At 34.6% G+C, this 19,737-nt stretch overlaps 1 protein-coding gene across 2 annotated transcripts in view; it reads right to left on the minus strand.

Moving 5' to 3' along the window:
• Positions 1 to 19,737, minus strand: part of LOC104151284 (cadherin-7) — an 82,314-nt gene that overhangs the window by 17,566 nt on the left and 45,011 nt on the right. For both annotated transcript variants that reach the window (XM_068932096.1, XM_009686030.2), the window contains exons 4-7: positions 17,365 to 17,484; positions 14,887 to 15,054; positions 13,380 to 13,567; positions 2,311 to 2,564 (exon numbers count right to left, since the gene is read on the minus strand). In XM_068932096.1, coding sequence (XP_068788197.1) covers positions 2,311 to 2,564; positions 13,380 to 13,567; positions 14,887 to 15,054; positions 17,365 to 17,484 — 730 coding nt within the window. The remainder of the gene's footprint in view (positions 1 to 2,310; positions 2,565 to 13,379; positions 13,568 to 14,886; positions 15,055 to 17,364; positions 17,485 to 19,737) is intronic.

The following is a 19,737-nucleotide window of genomic DNA, read 5'->3' on the forward strand; positions in this document are numbered from 1 at the left end:
GAAAGAGAACTGAGTAAAGAACCATAATAATAAACTTTTTAGTTTTCATTGATTTTAGACTCATTCTTTCTTTTTTCTTTTTTTTCTTTTTTTTTCTTTTTATTTCTGTAGTAGTTCATTTTTCCTTTTCTTCATTCCAGTGCTGTTTTTATGTGATCAGCAGTGCTCTTCAGCTGTTTCGCATCTGGCAAGCTTCCCCTAGAGACTACTCCTGTCACCTATGCGATACAGTCTATCTTGGCAGGCCCAGTAGCTGGGATTCAATCTCCTGCCAGTCTTTAGATTTCCCAGTTATTAACACTATCACGATGCAATCCGGAGAGTTAAAGGCCTTTCTTAAAAAAAAAAATCAGAAAGAGGAAGGGAGGGAAAGAAGAAAGAGAGGGAAGATGGGCACACACAAATAAATTACCTAAATTAGACAATAGATAAAACAAGAAGAAATTTTTTTTTCATGCATAGCAAGCAAGCAATTTCCCTTAACACTCATTTACAAGTGTCGCATCCATATTCAAATCAAAGAAAAAAAAATAGTTTAAAGACTTTTAATCCTTTAATTCCTTGCAGCCATTAATACTTGAAAGTCTTTGAGCTGCAGGAGTTTTAAATCCTTTATATAAGCTAGTTCAAATATCAATAATTCTCAGGTCCGTGCAAGATAACCTTCTATTTTCAAACTGTTGTTTACACTTTTCATTATTTGTCAAGATTTTAAGAGTGTCTGATCTTGTAATTGCAACATTCTGTGAACTGTAACAAATCAAGTGTTTAATCAATACCAATATAATCCAGTGTTTGGAAATTGGAATACCTATTGATAAAATGATAATTTAAACTTCTTAAATAGACCAAGAAAAGTATTATGTATTAATCTGCTTTATACATTCTAATTTTAGGTGAATTTGGTCTCTGATGTACATTACAGAAGAAGGATAGCTTTAAATTATATTTTCTGTCATTACCCTGACTGTGTATGGTTTGCAAGCATATAGATGAACCCCCACTATTTCCCTTTTTCCTCACCCTGAGATTCCAAACAGCTCTGCAGCAGGAGAAACTTCAATATGTCAGTTAAGCTGCTGATATAACTGGTTTTGATGCTGGAATCGTAAAAATTAACCAGAACGGGGCCAGTAAACTCATCCTTACCTTTATACAAGAGTTAAAAGCATAGTGAGTATACATAGGACTGGATTTAATTTGACTCTACATGGTTCTGCTAAACCTGAGATCATGTACCAGATGCTAACATCAGTGCCAGAAAACACTGCCACAGTAAAGAAAGAGCTCAGCAAAGATAAATTTCACAAGTAAATCCCTGCCAACCCATCCATCTAGGACTTGTTTATACATAATGGGAGGCAGCTATTTTGAATTTGTTGCAAATATATAATGAAAGAGAGGGAGAGAAAATTTGCATCACCTCTAGGATTGAAACATATGCTTTATTTTTACAACTTAAGATTGCTGCTTTAGAAATTGCAGAGCACGAGATCATCTATACCATCATCACAAGACACGAGAGTAAAAATGCAACAGCACTAGAAAAAGGTGATGTCTAAACTGGTTCTGTATCTGTGCAGGCCTTTCTATGTCCGGAATGAATTATAATAACAAATTAAACTTAATATTAACTTTTACTGCTATATACTGTCCTCTTTCTGCAGATGGTTAAGGTCTCAGAATTCCCCAGAGTCATAAGTATTACTCTCCAGATCCTTTGCATGTTACTTTGACACTTAATATTACTATTCTGCCTAAGAATAAGAGTAACAAGCGACTCATTCATGTTTTAACTTGCATGATGAATCTTTATCTTTGAGCTCTTTTCCCCGAGAGATAGACAAAGATATCATTCGTATTTTGTGTTCCCTAATGTTCGGATGCTAGTCGTTAAACTGGGGAAGAATTGCATACTCTTCGCACACTGAAGATAAGGAAGAAACCCTCCTTCTCCCTCTCCCTCTCCCTCTCCCTCTCCCTCTCCCTCTCCCTCTCCCTCTCCCTCTCCCTCTCCCTCTCCCTCTCCCTCTCCCTCTCCCCTTCCCCTTCTCCTTCCCCTTCCCCTCCATTTTTCCTCTTTCCTTTTTCTTTCCTTTCCCTTTCCCAGAGATTTAAATATATGTAAGTATATTTATAGCTTCAAGAGTCTAAGAGTCAAAATATAGAAACCTTTAGAACATCTCTCTCTCCCTTTGCAAGGGAAAAACCTTCCAAATCCCTTTCAGTGCAAACCAATAATCTGCAACAAAGTGAACAATATGACAAAAAAGGCTAAACAAATAAGCAATTAAGAAGCCTTACAATTACCTGACAGGACTATTTGAAGCATCTGGGTCATGGGCTGCTACGGTTCCAATGATAGTGCCAACCTTTGCTGCTTCAGACACCACCATGGAATACAAACGAGAAGTAAACACGGGCGGCTCATCAACATCTTCCACAATTATCTTCACTGTTGTCATATCGCTGAAGGGTCCCAGACTTAGGAAGCGAGGGTCAACATGCATATTGGCTGCTTCTATTCTCAGGGTGTAGCTTGTTTTAGCTTCAAAATCCAGCTCCTATAAAGGTAAAAAGTTATTTAGAAGTTTAATTACCTAGAGATGTTACGGCAAAACTGCTTCACTTAAAACTGTCAGTAAGTATAAAATGAACTTTGCCCATCATATGCGAGCAGTACTTTTGATTGGCAGAGCATGGCTCATTTTTTAGCTTTATTTTTTGGCAAATAAGTAGAAAAAGATAGTGATTTCAAAAATATTTTCAATGCTTGACTTTCTTGAATGTTTGCTGTATAAAATAAGGTGTGAATAAGGTGAGAAAATAAGGTTAAAAAACACCCCATATTCGCCTAATTCCACTATAATTAATATCAATATTCCGCAATAACTTTAATGAGAAAGATAGTTCTGAAAATTCTGCCCTGTGAACAAAACAAGAATTCCTTGAATTAATGACAAAATTCCCTATGACTTCTGTGGGGACCAAATTCTCATTCTTTCATTACCCTAAATGAATCCTTCTTTTTGTATTATTTATATTGGTATCCAAGATAATGCCATATGCAATGTCCTATATTACCCAGTTTATGCTTTTACAGATATTATATTTATATATAATATATATTATGCACATCATATTTTTATATAACATATCATAGATCATATACATGAAATATCACACAGTATATGTTATATATTACATTTATAGAAAATATATATTTATATATAACATATATTTATGGAATAAATATAGTGGAACTATAGTGGAAACATTTCATTCCGAAAACTACAGGTTTTAGATAATTTTGGAATTAAATGATCAATTATTACTCCAAGTACTGTATCAGTTTAGTTAAAAAATATCACAATCAGTCAAATGACATTGCTTTTATGGCAACATTTTGTACTTAGATGCAGCCTGGAGATTTTATATATCTACGTGTGTGTGTGTGTGTGTGTGTGTGTGTGTGTGTGTCTGTGTCTGTGTCTGTGTCTGTGTGTGTGCACACGTGTACATGCACGCATGTGTATGTGTATGTATGTAAAGAACATATATATTTGAAACAAAATATACATTAATTTTCCCCATGTTCGCTTTAATTATCTTTGATGAATGTATAGTTTCCTCTGGATTTAATACTATATTCAAAAACTACTCCCAGAATGTTTGTTATCTTGCAACTCATGGAATGCCCATGATCTGGAAAAGTGCCCATGAAGAAAAAGTTTTGGAGGTAAAATAGCATCTTACCTCACAAGCAATTGTTAAAAACAAGCGTTGTATTAATATTATCACAGTTTACTCTGCAATATCCATAGTCTCAGGCGTCAGACTACACCAAGTGCCTAGCTAACTAAGCCTTTGTAATACAGAGTTTAATCATCAAGAGCAGCAACAAAAAACCCAAGCACCACTAGAACTGCTGTCTAGATACTCAACTACTTTTGAAATATAAAAATATATAAATGCATATAAAACAGATTTTAAAAGGGTTTCAGCAGTTCTAATTCTGAACAAATCTGGAGGATATATAATAGGTTTGCAAAATAATCTAGCAACATCTGAAAAGCATTCCTGTACTGACTAATAGGAGCAGCAGAAATGAAACACAGATTTGTTGACCTACAAATACAAGGTTCGAAGTTCTCCGCCAAGCTACACTAGAATAAATGCCAAATGAGCATTTTAAAGTCAGTGCTTATGCTGACGGTACAATATATCTGTAAACAGCTTGGATTTAAAAATGAAAAAGAAATTGGAGCACGTCACACTCAGAAAGGCATTAAACTTTTATAAACTCCATGCAGCAGCAAAAGGCTTTTCTCAATAGGAATATATGTGATCTTGATGTTAGGCATGTGCTTATTTGTTGCATTGAATCAGAGCTGAAGTATCCATAGCTCTCCTAACAGAGTTATGCCATAAAGAAGGTTTTCTGGGTACCTAATATATAACTGGATACTGGTCAATATTTATTAACAAAAATGTTTGCTTTGAATCTTAATCTTAGCTTTATACCTCAAGTACAAAGGATGGGCTATGAAACACATCTCACAGTCATAATACAATAAAACGATTGTATGAGGATGATGAAAAGTGTCTCGGAAATGATATTACATGCTGATAACAATTAAGCAACCGATATGGCTAGATGAACAGCAAAGTTAAAGAGGAGACAACCAGAAGGGCAAATATGTTAAGACTCTTCTTTTCATTTTTCAATAAAAGGACCACATGAACTAAAGAAATTGTAGCCTGAAGAATGTCACAAATAAAATGCAGTATGAGATTTTTTGAGAATAAAAACAAAAATAATTGTCTTTAGCATACTATATATTTTCAGTCAGAGTGGACAAATATATGTAGCTAAATCCCTGAATTCAGTACCGCTCTTGCTGCAGACAAGACATTCTATGCTAACCTAGTTTTGATTAGAAATTGGTGTTTTCAAATAGCTTAACCATAGAAATGAATAACTTGGTTTATACAGTACTCCTTATTCTATTTATTTTAATATTCATTTGAAATTAATATATTTTACTGCAGGTTTCCATTTTTAATCTGCTATAGATATTTAGAGCAACCATGTATAACTGAATTATACCATTGAAAAAGCTGAAGATATGGCCTGCCACAAGAAATTTCCAAACTTGCGATGCTTAAAAAAAAATTCAATTATTTTCAGTTATTAGCATTAAATAGTTAATATTACTCAAACTTAAATTTCCACTGAGACTTAGTCATTTAAGAATCAGGGAGATAAGGAGTGTCTCAACGCTTTCACATAGGATTTAAACTTTGCAAAAACTGCATTCCTGGATTTACATTCCACTCTGCCAACAAGTATATTCATGTCTACAAGTTTAGGAATCTTCTGAACTGCTATGGTCTGACTATGGTTGTATTCTTGTACTTGGTATATAAAGTGGCAGACTGAAAGCTAATTCTGAACTGTGTGTCCATATTCCCTTTGCCTGCACTTCTGGGTCTTGAAATTGTACTTGTGAAAATGTGACTTGGTTAAAGTTAATGACAAAATTCCTGTGTTAATTTCTGTTAACACAGACTTAAGGCATACCCAATACCATGTTATGAGGCAAAACCACTAGATCTAAATAATGAGTTTCTCCTTAATTGTTTCTATGTATATCAGATATCTCATGACTCCAAGACTCAACAGGATAGTACCACATATCTATGTTTTTTAGTCTGTTATTTTTATTTTCACATTGTCCTTCTGATTTTAGAATTACATAGAGCAGAGAAGGGAAGGTAAATTTATTTCATTAATCAGTGGAATATGTTGAAATAGGATCCAGGTTACAGCAATACTTAATCAAACACATGGAAGTATGTCATGAGGATGCAGACGAGATAGCTTCTTATGAAAAACTAAAGCCAACACCAAATTCATCCTAAGGAAAAAAAAATCATGAAAAATTCGAGTTCAATAGCAAATGTGCATACAGCACAATATGTGCAATCAGGCAAATTATATAAAATTTACTTTGAATAGGTAAAGCACAATAATGGGAAAATACTATTTGAATGAACCATGTTTCTGTATTGACTAAAAAGTAGAACTTATGTGTCTTTAATTATTAAAAGTCATGAAAATCTTTTGTATTCCTTATGAATGGTTATCACAAGGACTGATGTGTTTTTAAATCATTGCATTTCATTCTCATAAGATAGAAAGAGATCCTTTATTTCATTGGAGTACAAGAGTATTACAGTAGTAGAGAATAGGGGGCAAAACAATAGAAGACAAATAATCCACATTAATTGAAAAGATATTTCCTCACAGAGAAGGATGGAAAACTAATCATTGTGTACATATCTTTTTTTTAATAGTCTTAGCTACTGAGGGCAGGTTTCATCTTCTCTAACCCAGACATGGACAGCTGAGAAAATCACTATATGCTCCGTACTAGAAGAAGGGAGAGAAATTCTTCTAGGAAATGAGTTACCTGGTCTACCTATGAATGCCTATTTTTCCACACTCATTAGAAAGGGAGTATCAATAAATAGAAGATACAAATATCTCCTTTCCGTAAACTGAATCCTGCCCTAGGTATCTTCCCAGCTATTCTGTGGCACCCAAGGCTGCTGATAGTTTCCAAAAGCTATAAGGGACCTTGCTAATGGAAAAGAATCTAGCATAAGTACATATTTGGAGGTGGGGGCGGGGAGCAGCTGCTATTTCAAAGAGGAAAAGTATGGGTGAATAAAGGGATTTTCATCTTCTGCTTAACACTGAATGATATAGGTTTATATAGAGACAATAATACTATTTATTTTTTAGTTCTTCAGGGCAGAGACTGCTTCCCACAGGGTGTGACAATGTACGATCATCAGCCTCACCTTCTTCCTATAAAACATAGATTCTCACCTTCTATGATGAATACACAGATACCAGGTTTTGAGGCAAAATATAATGAAGATATCGCACATTACAGACATGAATGAAAGTCTTAAAAAGTGCACTGAAAAGATCGACTTTTTTTTTCTTTTTTCTCTTTTAATCTAGTTATCACTGATGTCTGTTATAGAATCATTTAACTGGCCTTCGGATCATGCCTTCATTATTTCCTGCTATAACAAAAGCACAGGTTCCAGTAATGGAATACCAAGTCAACAGCTTACAAATGACTACATCAGTGTTGAAGGTTAAAAGGACAAGGCATACTTCAGTTCTTCAGTACAGTGACTAGAGCATGACAGCTCCATTAATATCCATGCGTTAGTGTTATCTGATTAGATCCTGTGCAGCCTCCATTCATCTTTCACTCTCTCTCCCTTCTTTTCCCCCCTCCTCTTGCTTCCTTTTATTTTTTTTCTTTCTTTACAAGGTAAGGATTTTTCTCCTGTCTGAAGGAAATTACAAAACAAGTCATCTATATCACAGCAGCTGGATAGGAAGTTATCTTTCACAGGAAGCCCATTTTTGTAATATTCATTTTTACTGTATGGCAACTTTGTAATAATATACTTTACAGAGGTGAAAATCCCATTTTTAAGCTCAGTTGAGGTTTTGTATTGAAAACTACAGTACATCAAACAAATGCACATTATATCTCAAAGGAACCATGGAAGGATCAAGTTCTTACATTGTAAACTCTGGCATAGAACTGAAAGTAAATTTTCTAGCTGGAAAATAGTGAAATGTTAACTCTAATAGAAAGATAGCTTTTTGTTCAAAGGCTTATGCATAAAACCTCCATTTTTATAATTGCCAATATTACTCTTAGAACTAGCTCAGGTTTTAGAATAATCTCTTAGAAGCCAATTTCTATGAGAAAGTATTTTGCATCACTTATTTTCACTTTTTTTTTCTGCTTAACGCCCAAATTGGTTGATAATATTGGTAGTAGGGCTGTATATGGGGGAAGAAATGAAGACGAAATGAGCAATGGGAAATTTGCTCCCTGATGCTTGTCACTTGCCAGAATAAGATGCGACATCCTTCTTTAAAGTCTTCAGGCTTTTCTTGCACTAAAATTCACTAAGATCTCTCTTTAGGCTTCAGAAGGTTTAAATTAGATCTCAGAGCCTTTCAAAAAAATTAGCTATGATACATACAGTTGAAATATACCTTACAGGTTTTTTATTATTATTATCATTATTATTATTACTAGTATTGTAATTACTATTACTATTTTAAAAAATAAGTATATGATAAAGATATAGGTGAATATATATCATCTATCAGGTTTTGTTTTAAAATGCTTTGCTACTAAGCTATTCTTATTATTACTGAAGCCTAAATATAGCCTGCAACTTTGTAAATAAAGTGGAATCTATACTTATATAATGATTTTCTCTGTGCACTATTTTTAGAAACAGTACTTTGGAAGGTATAAACAATGTGGTCTGTGCATGCATTTGCACAGAAATGGAAGCCAAAATTCCAGTCATATGTATTGTAATCAGGATTCTGTGACAGGAATTCATTTTGAAGTTGTAGACACATAGGTTTGCACAAATACTTTCAAAATTTTTCTAGTAAGTGATTGAGTCATCATTCAGTTCCATAAAGTTTTCTTCAATTCTCAGTCTACTACTGCAAAGATAAATCTAATACATTTTAACAACTATATCTGCAGAAATATTCTGCTTCTCTTCCAAACACCCTCACCAATGTATAACGCAGCTACTGCTTACGTGCAAATGATCTGAATTCTTACTAACAGAGTACTGATTGCAGAATGTAAATTATAAATTAAACCACAGGAAGGAATTGCTCCTATTCTACAAAAGGAGAACTGAGTAGCAATGTGAACCAGGATAAACTTTTCAAATATGCCTAAGAAATATAAATGGCCAGTTTAATTTCAAAAGCTGTATAAGACATTTTTTTCTAAAAAGATCACCTGAAGATGGATATTTTCCTATATTTTACTTAAAAGCAAGTAATTTAAGTACCTAGCTGAGGTCTATTTAGGTAGTCACTAAACCTAGTGTGTGTATATGGGAGGGTGAACAGGAAGAAATGATTTGAGTTTAGACTGAAACTCCCGTATTATTTGCAATATCAGAACTCGAGCATGGAATTTGTAGGTGATATCTTTAGATGGCTCTATTCAGAATAAAAGCAAAGGAAGGGCTTTCTTCTTTTCCATTTGACAAGCCAGAGCTAGCTCGCTTGTTTCTTTGTTTGTTTATTATTTAATGGAGGAAAGAAAAGAAATGGAAAAGATTGCAAAGTAACTTGAAACTGCTGGAGGACAGCTTGTATGAACGTGGCAAATTAAAGGGATAAACTGCTACTAGCATTCCCTTCACTTTCCTACTCTGTCTGGAGTCTGAGATTACTTCTCTAAACCATCTCGCCTATGGGTCCCATCCATTATTTTTTTATACTAGCTTCTGGAAAGTAAACTTTTTCTTTCCGCAATTTTTAATCTCCTACTGTAGATTGGAAACGCAGTATGGCATCTTAAGAACAAGTAATTAATGCACTGTTCTATGCATTCCTAGATACACACAGGATAAGTTGCTTGCATATGAATTCAGTTAATATATTGCAGAAAAAGGTAGACTTTATTTTTTAGTGCCAATAACTATGTAAAAGAGATGTTACTACTAGATCCTGTCATAAGAAGAAATTCTAACCTCATTGCTCTTTACAAAAAAAAATATGCCTAGATTTAACCTTTTGTTATTGTTTAATCCATAAAACCATGAAGAAAAGTTTGTCCTTGTCTCAAAGAATTCCTTCAAACAATTTTATTTTTTTCTTGAATAAACTTGAGCAACTTTCTGGATGACATGAACTTCACGTCTCATTTAAGTATCAAGATCTTCTGTCATCCACTTGATAAAACATACTGGCCAGGAAGGAGGGGAATAAGGTATCACAAATACCACATGTAATATAAAAATATCACAATATTTGCAGCTTTATGACAAAAAATCATCCAGCATCAAATGATGCACACTGATACAGCGTGTATACTGCTACTTGGAAAATAGCACTGTTCTCCAACTGTTTATAGGAAAAAAATCCAGAATAAGCTGAGCAAGCTAAAAAGAATTCTGGACTTAGCAATGCAGAAAAGGTGTAAATGAAGGCAGAATATGCTTTATTTTTTGATGAATAATATATTTATCACTGTTAGAGTAAAAGCATGATACTTTTTTTTTTCTGCTGACTTTTGATGTTTTGAAGTCTCCGTGTCCCTGTGGTACAGAGAAGAAATGTGTTTAAACGCACATGAAGAAAAAAGGAAAGAAACACACTCAAATCTTATTCATCAGCCTTAGCAGATTCCAAGTCAATACATATATTAAACAAGTCCGTTACATATAAGTAAACTTGGGAAATATCTAACCATACAGCATTTTCCTCATTCCAATATCAATATCCTTGGTACCTCACTTTTTCAAACGTGTTCAGTTTCTGTTTGAGTACATTATATTTCAATGCATTATTTGCAATCTTCTCCTGATCCTTGGGCATTTTCTTTCCTATTCCATCCACTTGGAGTGTACACAAATCCTGCTTTACTCACTACATTCTTAAACCTCACTTCTCTCCAAAATGTTGATTTTTTTTAATAAATTTATTTGTTCTTGTACTTGATGTTTCTTTATAAGCATCTGAATATGGTTTGTGTTAAAGTAAAGCCTTAGTTTTTGTTTAGGGACTTTTCATTTAACTTTTCAGATTGTCTCAGAATGCGCGTCCTTCTAAATATAGAATAAAAATCTGCAGTTTGTGTGTGGAAATCTGATAACCAGGTGCCAAACTTTCTACATAATGCCCAGCAGAAAAGTGAGTGGAACAGAGCCATCAGCTGTTTAGAGATACTGATTTATATGTGTGATTGCAGCAAAAGTATGCAAAACTGAAGCATGCATTTGCATTTAGAACCCAAGTGTGCCTTTTCAAAACTCTTCACCATGACATTTTACTGCTTGATGTGTGTGCAGACATATCATCTGAGTATACAAATACACGCGAGTTTAAAATGATGGGCACGCATTTGGAGGCTGAGTTGTTTCTCAATGTCTCATCTGATTTCAGGGGCATGAAAAGAAGACAGCTAATTGCACTCAGAGGTGTACAGTGCTTCATGTGCTGGATTGTGAAATGCTGAGATTAGGCAGATTCCAAGCTACGGGCTTAATTTCTTCCTTCATTCCTTATTAATAAGCACACATTATTATGCAGTAACAACCTCTGGCTCACTCCACAGTGATTTGGCAGGTTAGGCTCAGTGTTTGAAGCCCATTCAGCCTGCGTACACTTTCACTAAAGGACTTCTATGTACCCTCTAGAGAAGAACAACTAGAAAGCAGCAATGCCCTGGTAGCTAGTGCAGCTCTTCACTTTCTTTCTTCCCTCCCAATAAATGTCCTCTACTATTTTTGCCTGTGGGGTTAGTGGGAGGAGCTTTCCAGTATGAAAAAGGCAGCGAGTTCCCTGGAATTCAAAGGAAGAGCAAATGTCATCCAGCGGTTTGGGAGGTGCCCCTCAACAGGGTGAGATACTCTTGAAGGAGGAAGGGGGAATGAAGTCAATAATAGTAGGCTGATGAGGGAGATTTTGAAACGCTGCAGAAAACAGTCTGAATTCTTTTGTTAAAACATTTCAGTATTCATTAAGTTTAAAAATGATTAGCAAACTGAAGGATTACAGTGGGTCAGAATTTGGTAATCTCTTTAGTGTGGTCCATTAGCCATTTCATAGAGCACTTCTTAGGATAAATGTTCAGCACTGTAAAGTTCAGCTCAGCTCCATAACTAAAGTGAGTATAGCACTATGCTGAAATCAGGAGATTCTAGGCACAAACACAATGCTTATGAGAGCATATTAAAATTAAAGTATTCAGCAGTTCCCAACTTAGATCATCAGAGCTCCTCAACTGATTCAGTACTGCTAACTGTGACACTGACAAATATTTTCCTTCTAGAATATGCATAATTCTTTCAGATCTGTGCTCAGAAACATTAAATGAGCAAGCTGAAGGAGCCACATTGAATGTGACTGTTGGACAAAGAGCTGGCTAACTTTTCATCACTTATATTTTAAATGTGCTAAGTAGAAATTAGCACAGTATGCCCAGAGCCTAAGATGGATGCTTTTGCCTTTTGCCTGTAAAAAGATGATTTATACTACAAGAATTAAAGCATGATCTTTTAGGGTTGATGAACTTCCTCCATTTGCTCTGACATCAGTGAGTGTTTACCAGCTCTCAGTAGTAGTTATTCAGGATATCAGAGAATTAGGCTGCTACTTTGCAACACTATGCAGTACTAACTTCTTTCAAAGCAGAAGTGTTCTTGAAGCTTTATATTGCTTTGGAAAGGAATTCATGAATCAGAGGAAAAAAGATAAGCAAAAATGGATAGGTGAGATTTACAAAGATTAAAGAGTATGTAGGCAAGAAAAAAGAAAAAGTCACCTATGGAATCAAATTAACTACAAACATACGTCCTCGTTCAGCGAAACTCTTACAGATATTCTAAAGTAACAAGTCAGTCCCACAATTCAGAGTGCGTTAAATTGCTTATCAGTTTTAGAGCCATAGTTTCAGTGTCGCCAGTGCTAAACATTCACAAATTAAGAGTATGAAATTTTTATTGCAGAAGGTTCCTCTAAGTTTTATTTTTTTCTCCTGTTCTCCTCCAAACTGAAATTTTCTGCCAAAATGTTTCAGTACATAGTTTATTTGGAAAAGGATACTCTTTGCAAAGTGTTGCATCAAAGTAAGAATGCTGAGTTTTAATATTTTTATATAAACATGATTTTTCAATTTTAAAAAGTTGATAATTCTCATTGTGGACATATAGAAAGTTAAGAGTAAAAATATTTATTTAAGTATTTCTTTTTTTTATAATAGCATTTGCTGATAACAGATTAGCTTGTGAAATAGCTATTCTTATTAATACATAATTGTAATAGCAATGATGTGTGCCTCCTGAATAGAACAAGATCAAAAAAACAACTAGATTTTTGTAAAGTATATTTAGGTTACATTTTGGATTTGGAACTTTCTTTTTTTTTTTCTGCAAGATATATTTTCACATTTTCTCTTTAACAGAATGACACATGGCGAATGAAAAATGACAAATAAATATTGACATTCCCATCCAAGTTTATACACGCTGGTACTTTACAAATATACATACATACATATATACATACATATATAAAACTATTGCCAAAAAATTAATAAGAAATTTCAGTATATGGCATTACAAATTTCTGAACGGCACACGCACACAGACACACTGAAATCAAGGTGAAATATAGTGATGGAAACTTTTACAGCAGTCGAGGCTCTTGAATGTGAAAGCTCTTCCTCATATTACCTGCCCTCATCTTGCTTAGGCTCAAACAGAATCAGTCAGAAAATCAGACTTACCTTCTGAATTGTAATGATGCCTTCTTGGGTGTCTTTGTCTACGGAAATTTTGAATACTCCCAAACCATCACCATCCACAATCTTATATTCCATTTCAGCATTGGGTCCCACATCTGCATCTGCAGCTTTTATTCTGGCCACCACAGAAGCCACAGGCAAAGACTCTGGAACATTATACTGATATGATCCTGTGAAATTTAAAATACTTATTGAATACAGAGTCTTCTGGAGCTGTGGGCTAAGGAAACATCTACCTTCCTTTACTAACTTGATATATTTGCTCAGGCTACCATAAAACATTTTTCAGTTTAAAATAGAACAATTGCCCTTCTTCTGCTGGATATTCCTTATGATGCATCTACTTTCAGTACTATAGGCATCATCTCTTCTATTAGAAGTATAAGACAAGAATGCAAAAATATATTTCCAAATTGACACGTAAATAAAGAGGTAAATGCATTTTACAACTTTCCAAGGTAGAAAATATTTTCCTTTTTCGTTTTCCGCAAAAGAGAGAGGAAAAAAAAGAAAATATGCAAAATCAAATCGATGTCTTATTATTTTGTAACTTTGTATCTTGATTAGGTAGTTTCTAATCTGAATATGACCACAAATTGAGATATATTCATTTCTTTAATAATAAGTGTGCCATCTGCATGCTTGAAAATTCCCACTTTTTCATTCAAGTAAAAAATGATGTATATGCTCTCAGAAAGATATCTGAGTGCAGCTTATAGCCAATAACATCCTCACCTTCAAAAATACCTTTACATCATCTATTATTATTTTAAGCAATTGGTAGCAGGAAATCTCTTTTTTATAGATTTTTTTTATGCCATTCGAGGTGAGGTTGGAGAGGATGTTAATATACTCTTCACATTATTCTAATTATGCTTAGCAAGGACTTTTTAAGATCATAAGAGTTTAAAAAAAAAGGTAAAAAAAAAAAAGTACATCAGACAGAGTGCTATTTATAAACTAGTTTCCTCAAACCCAAGAGCACAATCGTGCTCTCCTTTCCCTGGTTAAGGCAAAAGCCACCTTGGTTAAAGAAAGTAGATCGAGGGTAGATGACTTTCCAATTCTTCTGTAATTAATTTCTTAGGAAACGTGGTGTGCACAGGAAAAATTCTGCTAAATTGCCAAAAGAGCATGATGCATACACAGGGAAGTAAAGAAATTGTGCATCTTGAAGTCCAAGATGCAAGAACTAAAGTTATATACTTTTTTGTCTTTTTATTCACAGAGAAGAACAAATAACACTAATAAATGTATTTGTTGTGCATCACTTCTTTTCAATTGATCTGAAACTTTTTAGGTAATAAAAAAGATTCTTCCAATGTAACAATAAAAACATAATATAATACCTTGCTTTCCATGGTTCTCAAAGTACTTAACAAGGAAGCTGAGTACTTTTAGCCTCTATTTAGAAATACACGGTGTGTGCAGAAAATAAGAACAATTGTTTCTGAACAGCACTACAGTTCACTTTTTACAAATAACTTACGACGTGGAAAGCGGGGTGGGTTGTCATTAACATCAGTCAGGGTGACAGTTACAGATGTAGTCCCTGATAATCCACCATTTTGCCCAACCATGTCCTTTGCTTGGATAACAAGTAGGTATTGATCCTTGGCTTCTCTATCCATATTGGGAAGGGCAGTCTTGATAATACCTGTAGTAAGGCAAGGAAAATGAATGGTTGCACAAGTAAACACATTACTGTGAAAGATGACTTTACCTTCAAAGGTAATAGATCAATGAGTTACTGCGCCTAAAAAGGAAAAATATAATTGCAATTTTTGACTAGGAACCGAGCTGACACTACAAGCTTATTTTAAGTATTCATTTTTTTAATTATTTTTTTTTAGTATTACATCTATCTATCTTTGGGTAACAGCATTCATGACTGTATTATCTGAGCATCTTTTCCCTTCTTCATGACGCCACTGGTAATCATCCCTTTTCTGGAAAATGTCCTCTTTTTTAGAGCTAGGGAGAATAGAATATTATGCATTCATTTGTAAGATTCCATGTTCAAGATTCACCTCACAATGTTTTAAATAGTCATTATTTCTTACTAATATTAACATCATGCTGTACTTTACATATATATGAAATTATCTTATTTTACCTAATATTTGCTTAAACAATATCTACTTCTAAAGTGTTCAATGTAATTAGAGATCTTAATGTATTAAATGAAATGCTGTCGTATCTGAAATAATATTTTTTTATATCTATTTGATGACCTGCACACCAGTTTACCAGTTTGTAATTATTTGGTTTGAAAAGAAAACCAGAAGAAGCTCTATGTTTCATCCATTCAGTTCCATTGATGTATATCAGAAAATAAATATTCCTTCTCAAAACATGATGGCTTTATGAATATTTCATGCTTGGTACACAGCACAGCCGCTAACTCTGATTTCCAGAGAGGCAGCCGTTTACTCCACCAGCATTTAGTGTCAGCAACAAAGGAAACATAAACAATCTAAATAAAGGAGAGGCACAATGGGGCATATCTCTTCATCTGATATTTGTTGAATGTTTAGTTACAGTTTTATTTCTTTCTTCTCTTAGGAATGCAGGACTTACTATTAATCATCTCTGGGCTGAAACATTTACTTCACAAACAGACTGTCTGTCTGGCACTATTTCACCCTTTTTACTTGACAGGTTAAAAAATACAATTAATATAGAATTTCACAACTTAGTTGTTTCTACATTGCTTTTTATGGCCTGCTTATTTTTCTGTCACAGTTAAATTGCCAGGCAATGCCAACCAATCATTTGGAAGCTAATTATTATGCACACAGGAAATTTGAGCATCATATCAAAATGAAAATGTATGCAAACATTTCAGCCTCAGTCCTTAAGGATTTTAATTTAGCAGGAACTACCATATTATCGCTCAGGGGCTGTCTGCAGTCATTGGGACAATATATGTTGAACATACATATATATGGAGAGGGAGATACAGAAACAGAGAGAAAAATGCTATAAATCTTATCAATTGAGAAAAAAAAAATAAAGTGGTATACATCCCTGCTGAGGATGGACCTGTTGCAATATGCAAATATTTATATTACTTATTTCTGCAAATTTAGGTGTTGTTAAACAGAGTGTGACCTTTTGATTAAGGTGCAGCAGTGGGTTTGAGGTCTGATTCCCATCATAGGCTTCTTCTTATATTCTGGGGTAATTGTTTGTTTCCGCTTTACCCCAGTTTGTCCATCTCTGAAAGAGAGGTTATAACTCTTCCCTATGTTGACATAACAGTAGGCTCAAATACCAAACCGAACTAAGCAGGTCAAGAACTTCTTTTCCCGCTCTATGAAACGACACAGTAAAATGAATCTCGTTTATCAAAACAACAGAGGATTAAGGGTTGCATCGTGTTGTGGCTGAAATTATTCACAAAATTTCATGAAACATAATAAAAAATGCCCCATAACTAATTTGTTTTTAAAATGGCTGAAAAGGGGTACGTCACATGGAAGCATAATCCTTTTTTGTTCAAACTGATGAGGAAAAGGTACATTTCCCACAGCAAAACTTCAGTTTAAAAATAGAATGGAGAGGTGGTCGTGCCATAAAAGCTATACTCCAGGAACTCTGTGTGTGTGACATTTAGACATTTCCCAAGCAAGTATCTGCAAAAAACGTTTTCACAGCATCTTGAAATTTTCATTGATCGGAAAGACTGCAGCATGCGGCAGACCAGAAACTGCTAGAATCACAAGGAAAGAAACTGCTAGAATCACAAGGAAAGAAAAACACAAATTCCAACAATGTCAACTTATCGTATGGTTCAAATATATGATTTTCATAATCTATTCTTAGGAAGGAAAGAGTAAAAGATCAACAAAATCCAAATGTATTCAATTAACCGAGAGATCACATTAATAAGTGTGTAAGCTCCTAGTAAATTCTGATGTACATTTTCTCAGCATTGCTGTAGCGAGATTTTACGGAAAGTTACCTGTCTTTGGCTCCACAGAAAAGTACGGTTGTCCTTGAAGAATGCTGTAAACCACTCGGGCACTGTTGCCATAGGTAGGATCATCCGCATCAGTGGCTGTCACTTGAACCACAGAGGTGCCTGCAAAATGTTTAAGAAAATAATGTAGACGTCAGATCCACAGACGTGAACTACAGTCATTCAATGTGCTGTGCCAGTATTCATCTAAAGCAACACAATGTGACTTCTTACAACTCTATGCCATTTTCATGCTGATGGCACTCAGAATATGAGGTCCCGTTGGTAAACCAGTAGTATCAGCTATTACAGTGATCTGTCTTCCTGAATACTCTCTCAGCCTTTGATTCATATTAATAAAACCCTTCTCACTCAAAACCTCTTATCTCCGTATCTCTGACTTTACTTCATGGAGGGTATGCTAGAACAAACTTTAAATGAAGAGCATTTTTTAATAAAGATCCTGCCTGAAATACAGCTTAAAAAGCATGAAATATCGTAGCAATTTCTCTTCAAAGAGAAGATCACATATTAAAAGTGTAAATAATGATTGATTATAAAATCAAATATACATACATACGCATAGGTGTTATATATGCTTATATTTATACTTATATATGTATAAATGAAATTTAGCCTCTAAAATTATTTTGAACTTGCCTGAACCGTTTCCATTTCAGCTTAGAGAAAAACTGATGGGAGCTGTCTCTAAATTTCTTTAGAAAGTACCCATTTCCTTCAATAATCTACAATTCTAATCTGCTAATATGCTACATAAACATTTGTTGAGAAAAAATGTCTCTGTGTTGACATGAATATGAAAGCAAAGTGTCTAACTGCCTAGTAAGAAGAGTGCAAGAGTCGAATATATTATGTGAGAGGAACTGAGGGTCTCCTTCTGAATCCAGCTCGTATTCATTATGTTCTCCCCAACCGTTCCCATTTGCTGCGTTCTCCACATCAGCTTCCATGATGCATGCTGAGAGCAGAATCAGACAATATTTGGGAGCCAGGGCCTTGGCCATCATCACCACCTTTTGATAGCCCAAAAGGATTACTTTTTCTCCCTCCAGATTGCCTGGAATATTGAGACCTTTCACTCAGCAAGCGAGGGATCCATTTGGAGAGTAGGTTGCAAATTGATATTGTAACAATTTAGCAAATGCCCAGTGAATCTTCAACAAAGGATCAGATTCTTTGATAAACTGGATTTGAACACAGGATTAGAGAAAAGTTCTAAAAGCTTTCTTTAAAGATAGTCTTCATTATCCAACTGAATACATTTTTGACATGTGAAGATGAGAGGAATAAATCTGGAAATCACTCATTAAGAACAAATTGCAATAACAAATGTCCAGGGTGAATTTAACATAAGTTGTACTCCTGTCAGCATTATTTGGACTTTTCTAGGAAATGGTAGTGGTAGAATTTTCCATGCCTGATACAGTAAGTGCCCCCTCCATTTTCCCCAGTATCTCAATTCTCAGGTAAGTAAAGGATTGTAAATGGGTGTTGGAACCACGTTGAAATTTTGGACAGAGGCAGGATTAAGCACCCTCCATCAAATGGTACAGATTACAAAGGATGAGATCTGCCTCAATTAATTCTGACCAGAAGTCTTCGTTCATAAGATGGCCTAGCCAAACCACATTCCTAACCTCTCTTCCTGAAGTATCCATGACAAAGTATTATGATTACAATTCTATTTTAAATGCAATTTTTCTCTCTTGTGAGCTGTCTAATATTTTTGGCTAGAAAGAAGGTTATCCTCAACCTGAAATTTCACACATAACTATTAAGTAGATGGAAAGTTTTAAAAGAAAATTGGTAGTTAATCCATCAGGCCCTTTATCAGTTATGGAACGTAAAATACATCAATTTCCTCTGTTCACCAGTAACTAAGAGCCTTGATTCAGTACGTCAAACTGATTTTACAGATTGGTCTATAATGTAATTTATACAGAGACCTACATTAAACTTAGTTTCCAGGTTCTGAGTACAAGGATATCATAATGGCTATTTGACATCCTACGTTCTTTGTGAAAGTCAGACTTACCACATTTACAAAGTCTCTAAGCCCTGTCGATGGAGCTTACAATGTCTGCAAATATTGGCAAAAGCGCTTATAAACTTCACAGCCAGTTAAGTCTTTGCTTCTTGCTCTTGCTGCTTTCAAGGACTCCAGACCAATACAAGATCAAAGAAATTACAAGCTCTGTAACCTTAACACAGAAACTTCAGAAATCCTGCAAGCTTAGAAGTGCTTATTTGCTGTAAAAATCCACTATATAGCAAACAAAGCTACTACATTTCATGAGAGGAATAAATCTAGTGTCTAAATCTAGTCCTCTCTCTCCTAAAGTGAATATTTGACCC

The sequence above is a fragment of the Struthio camelus genome, chromosome 2 (genome assembly GCF_040807025.1).
Source record: "Struthio camelus isolate bStrCam1 chromosome 2, bStrCam1.hap1, whole genome shotgun sequence".
NCBI classification, from domain to species: Eukaryota; Metazoa; Chordata; class Aves; order Struthioniformes; family Struthionidae; genus Struthio; species Struthio camelus.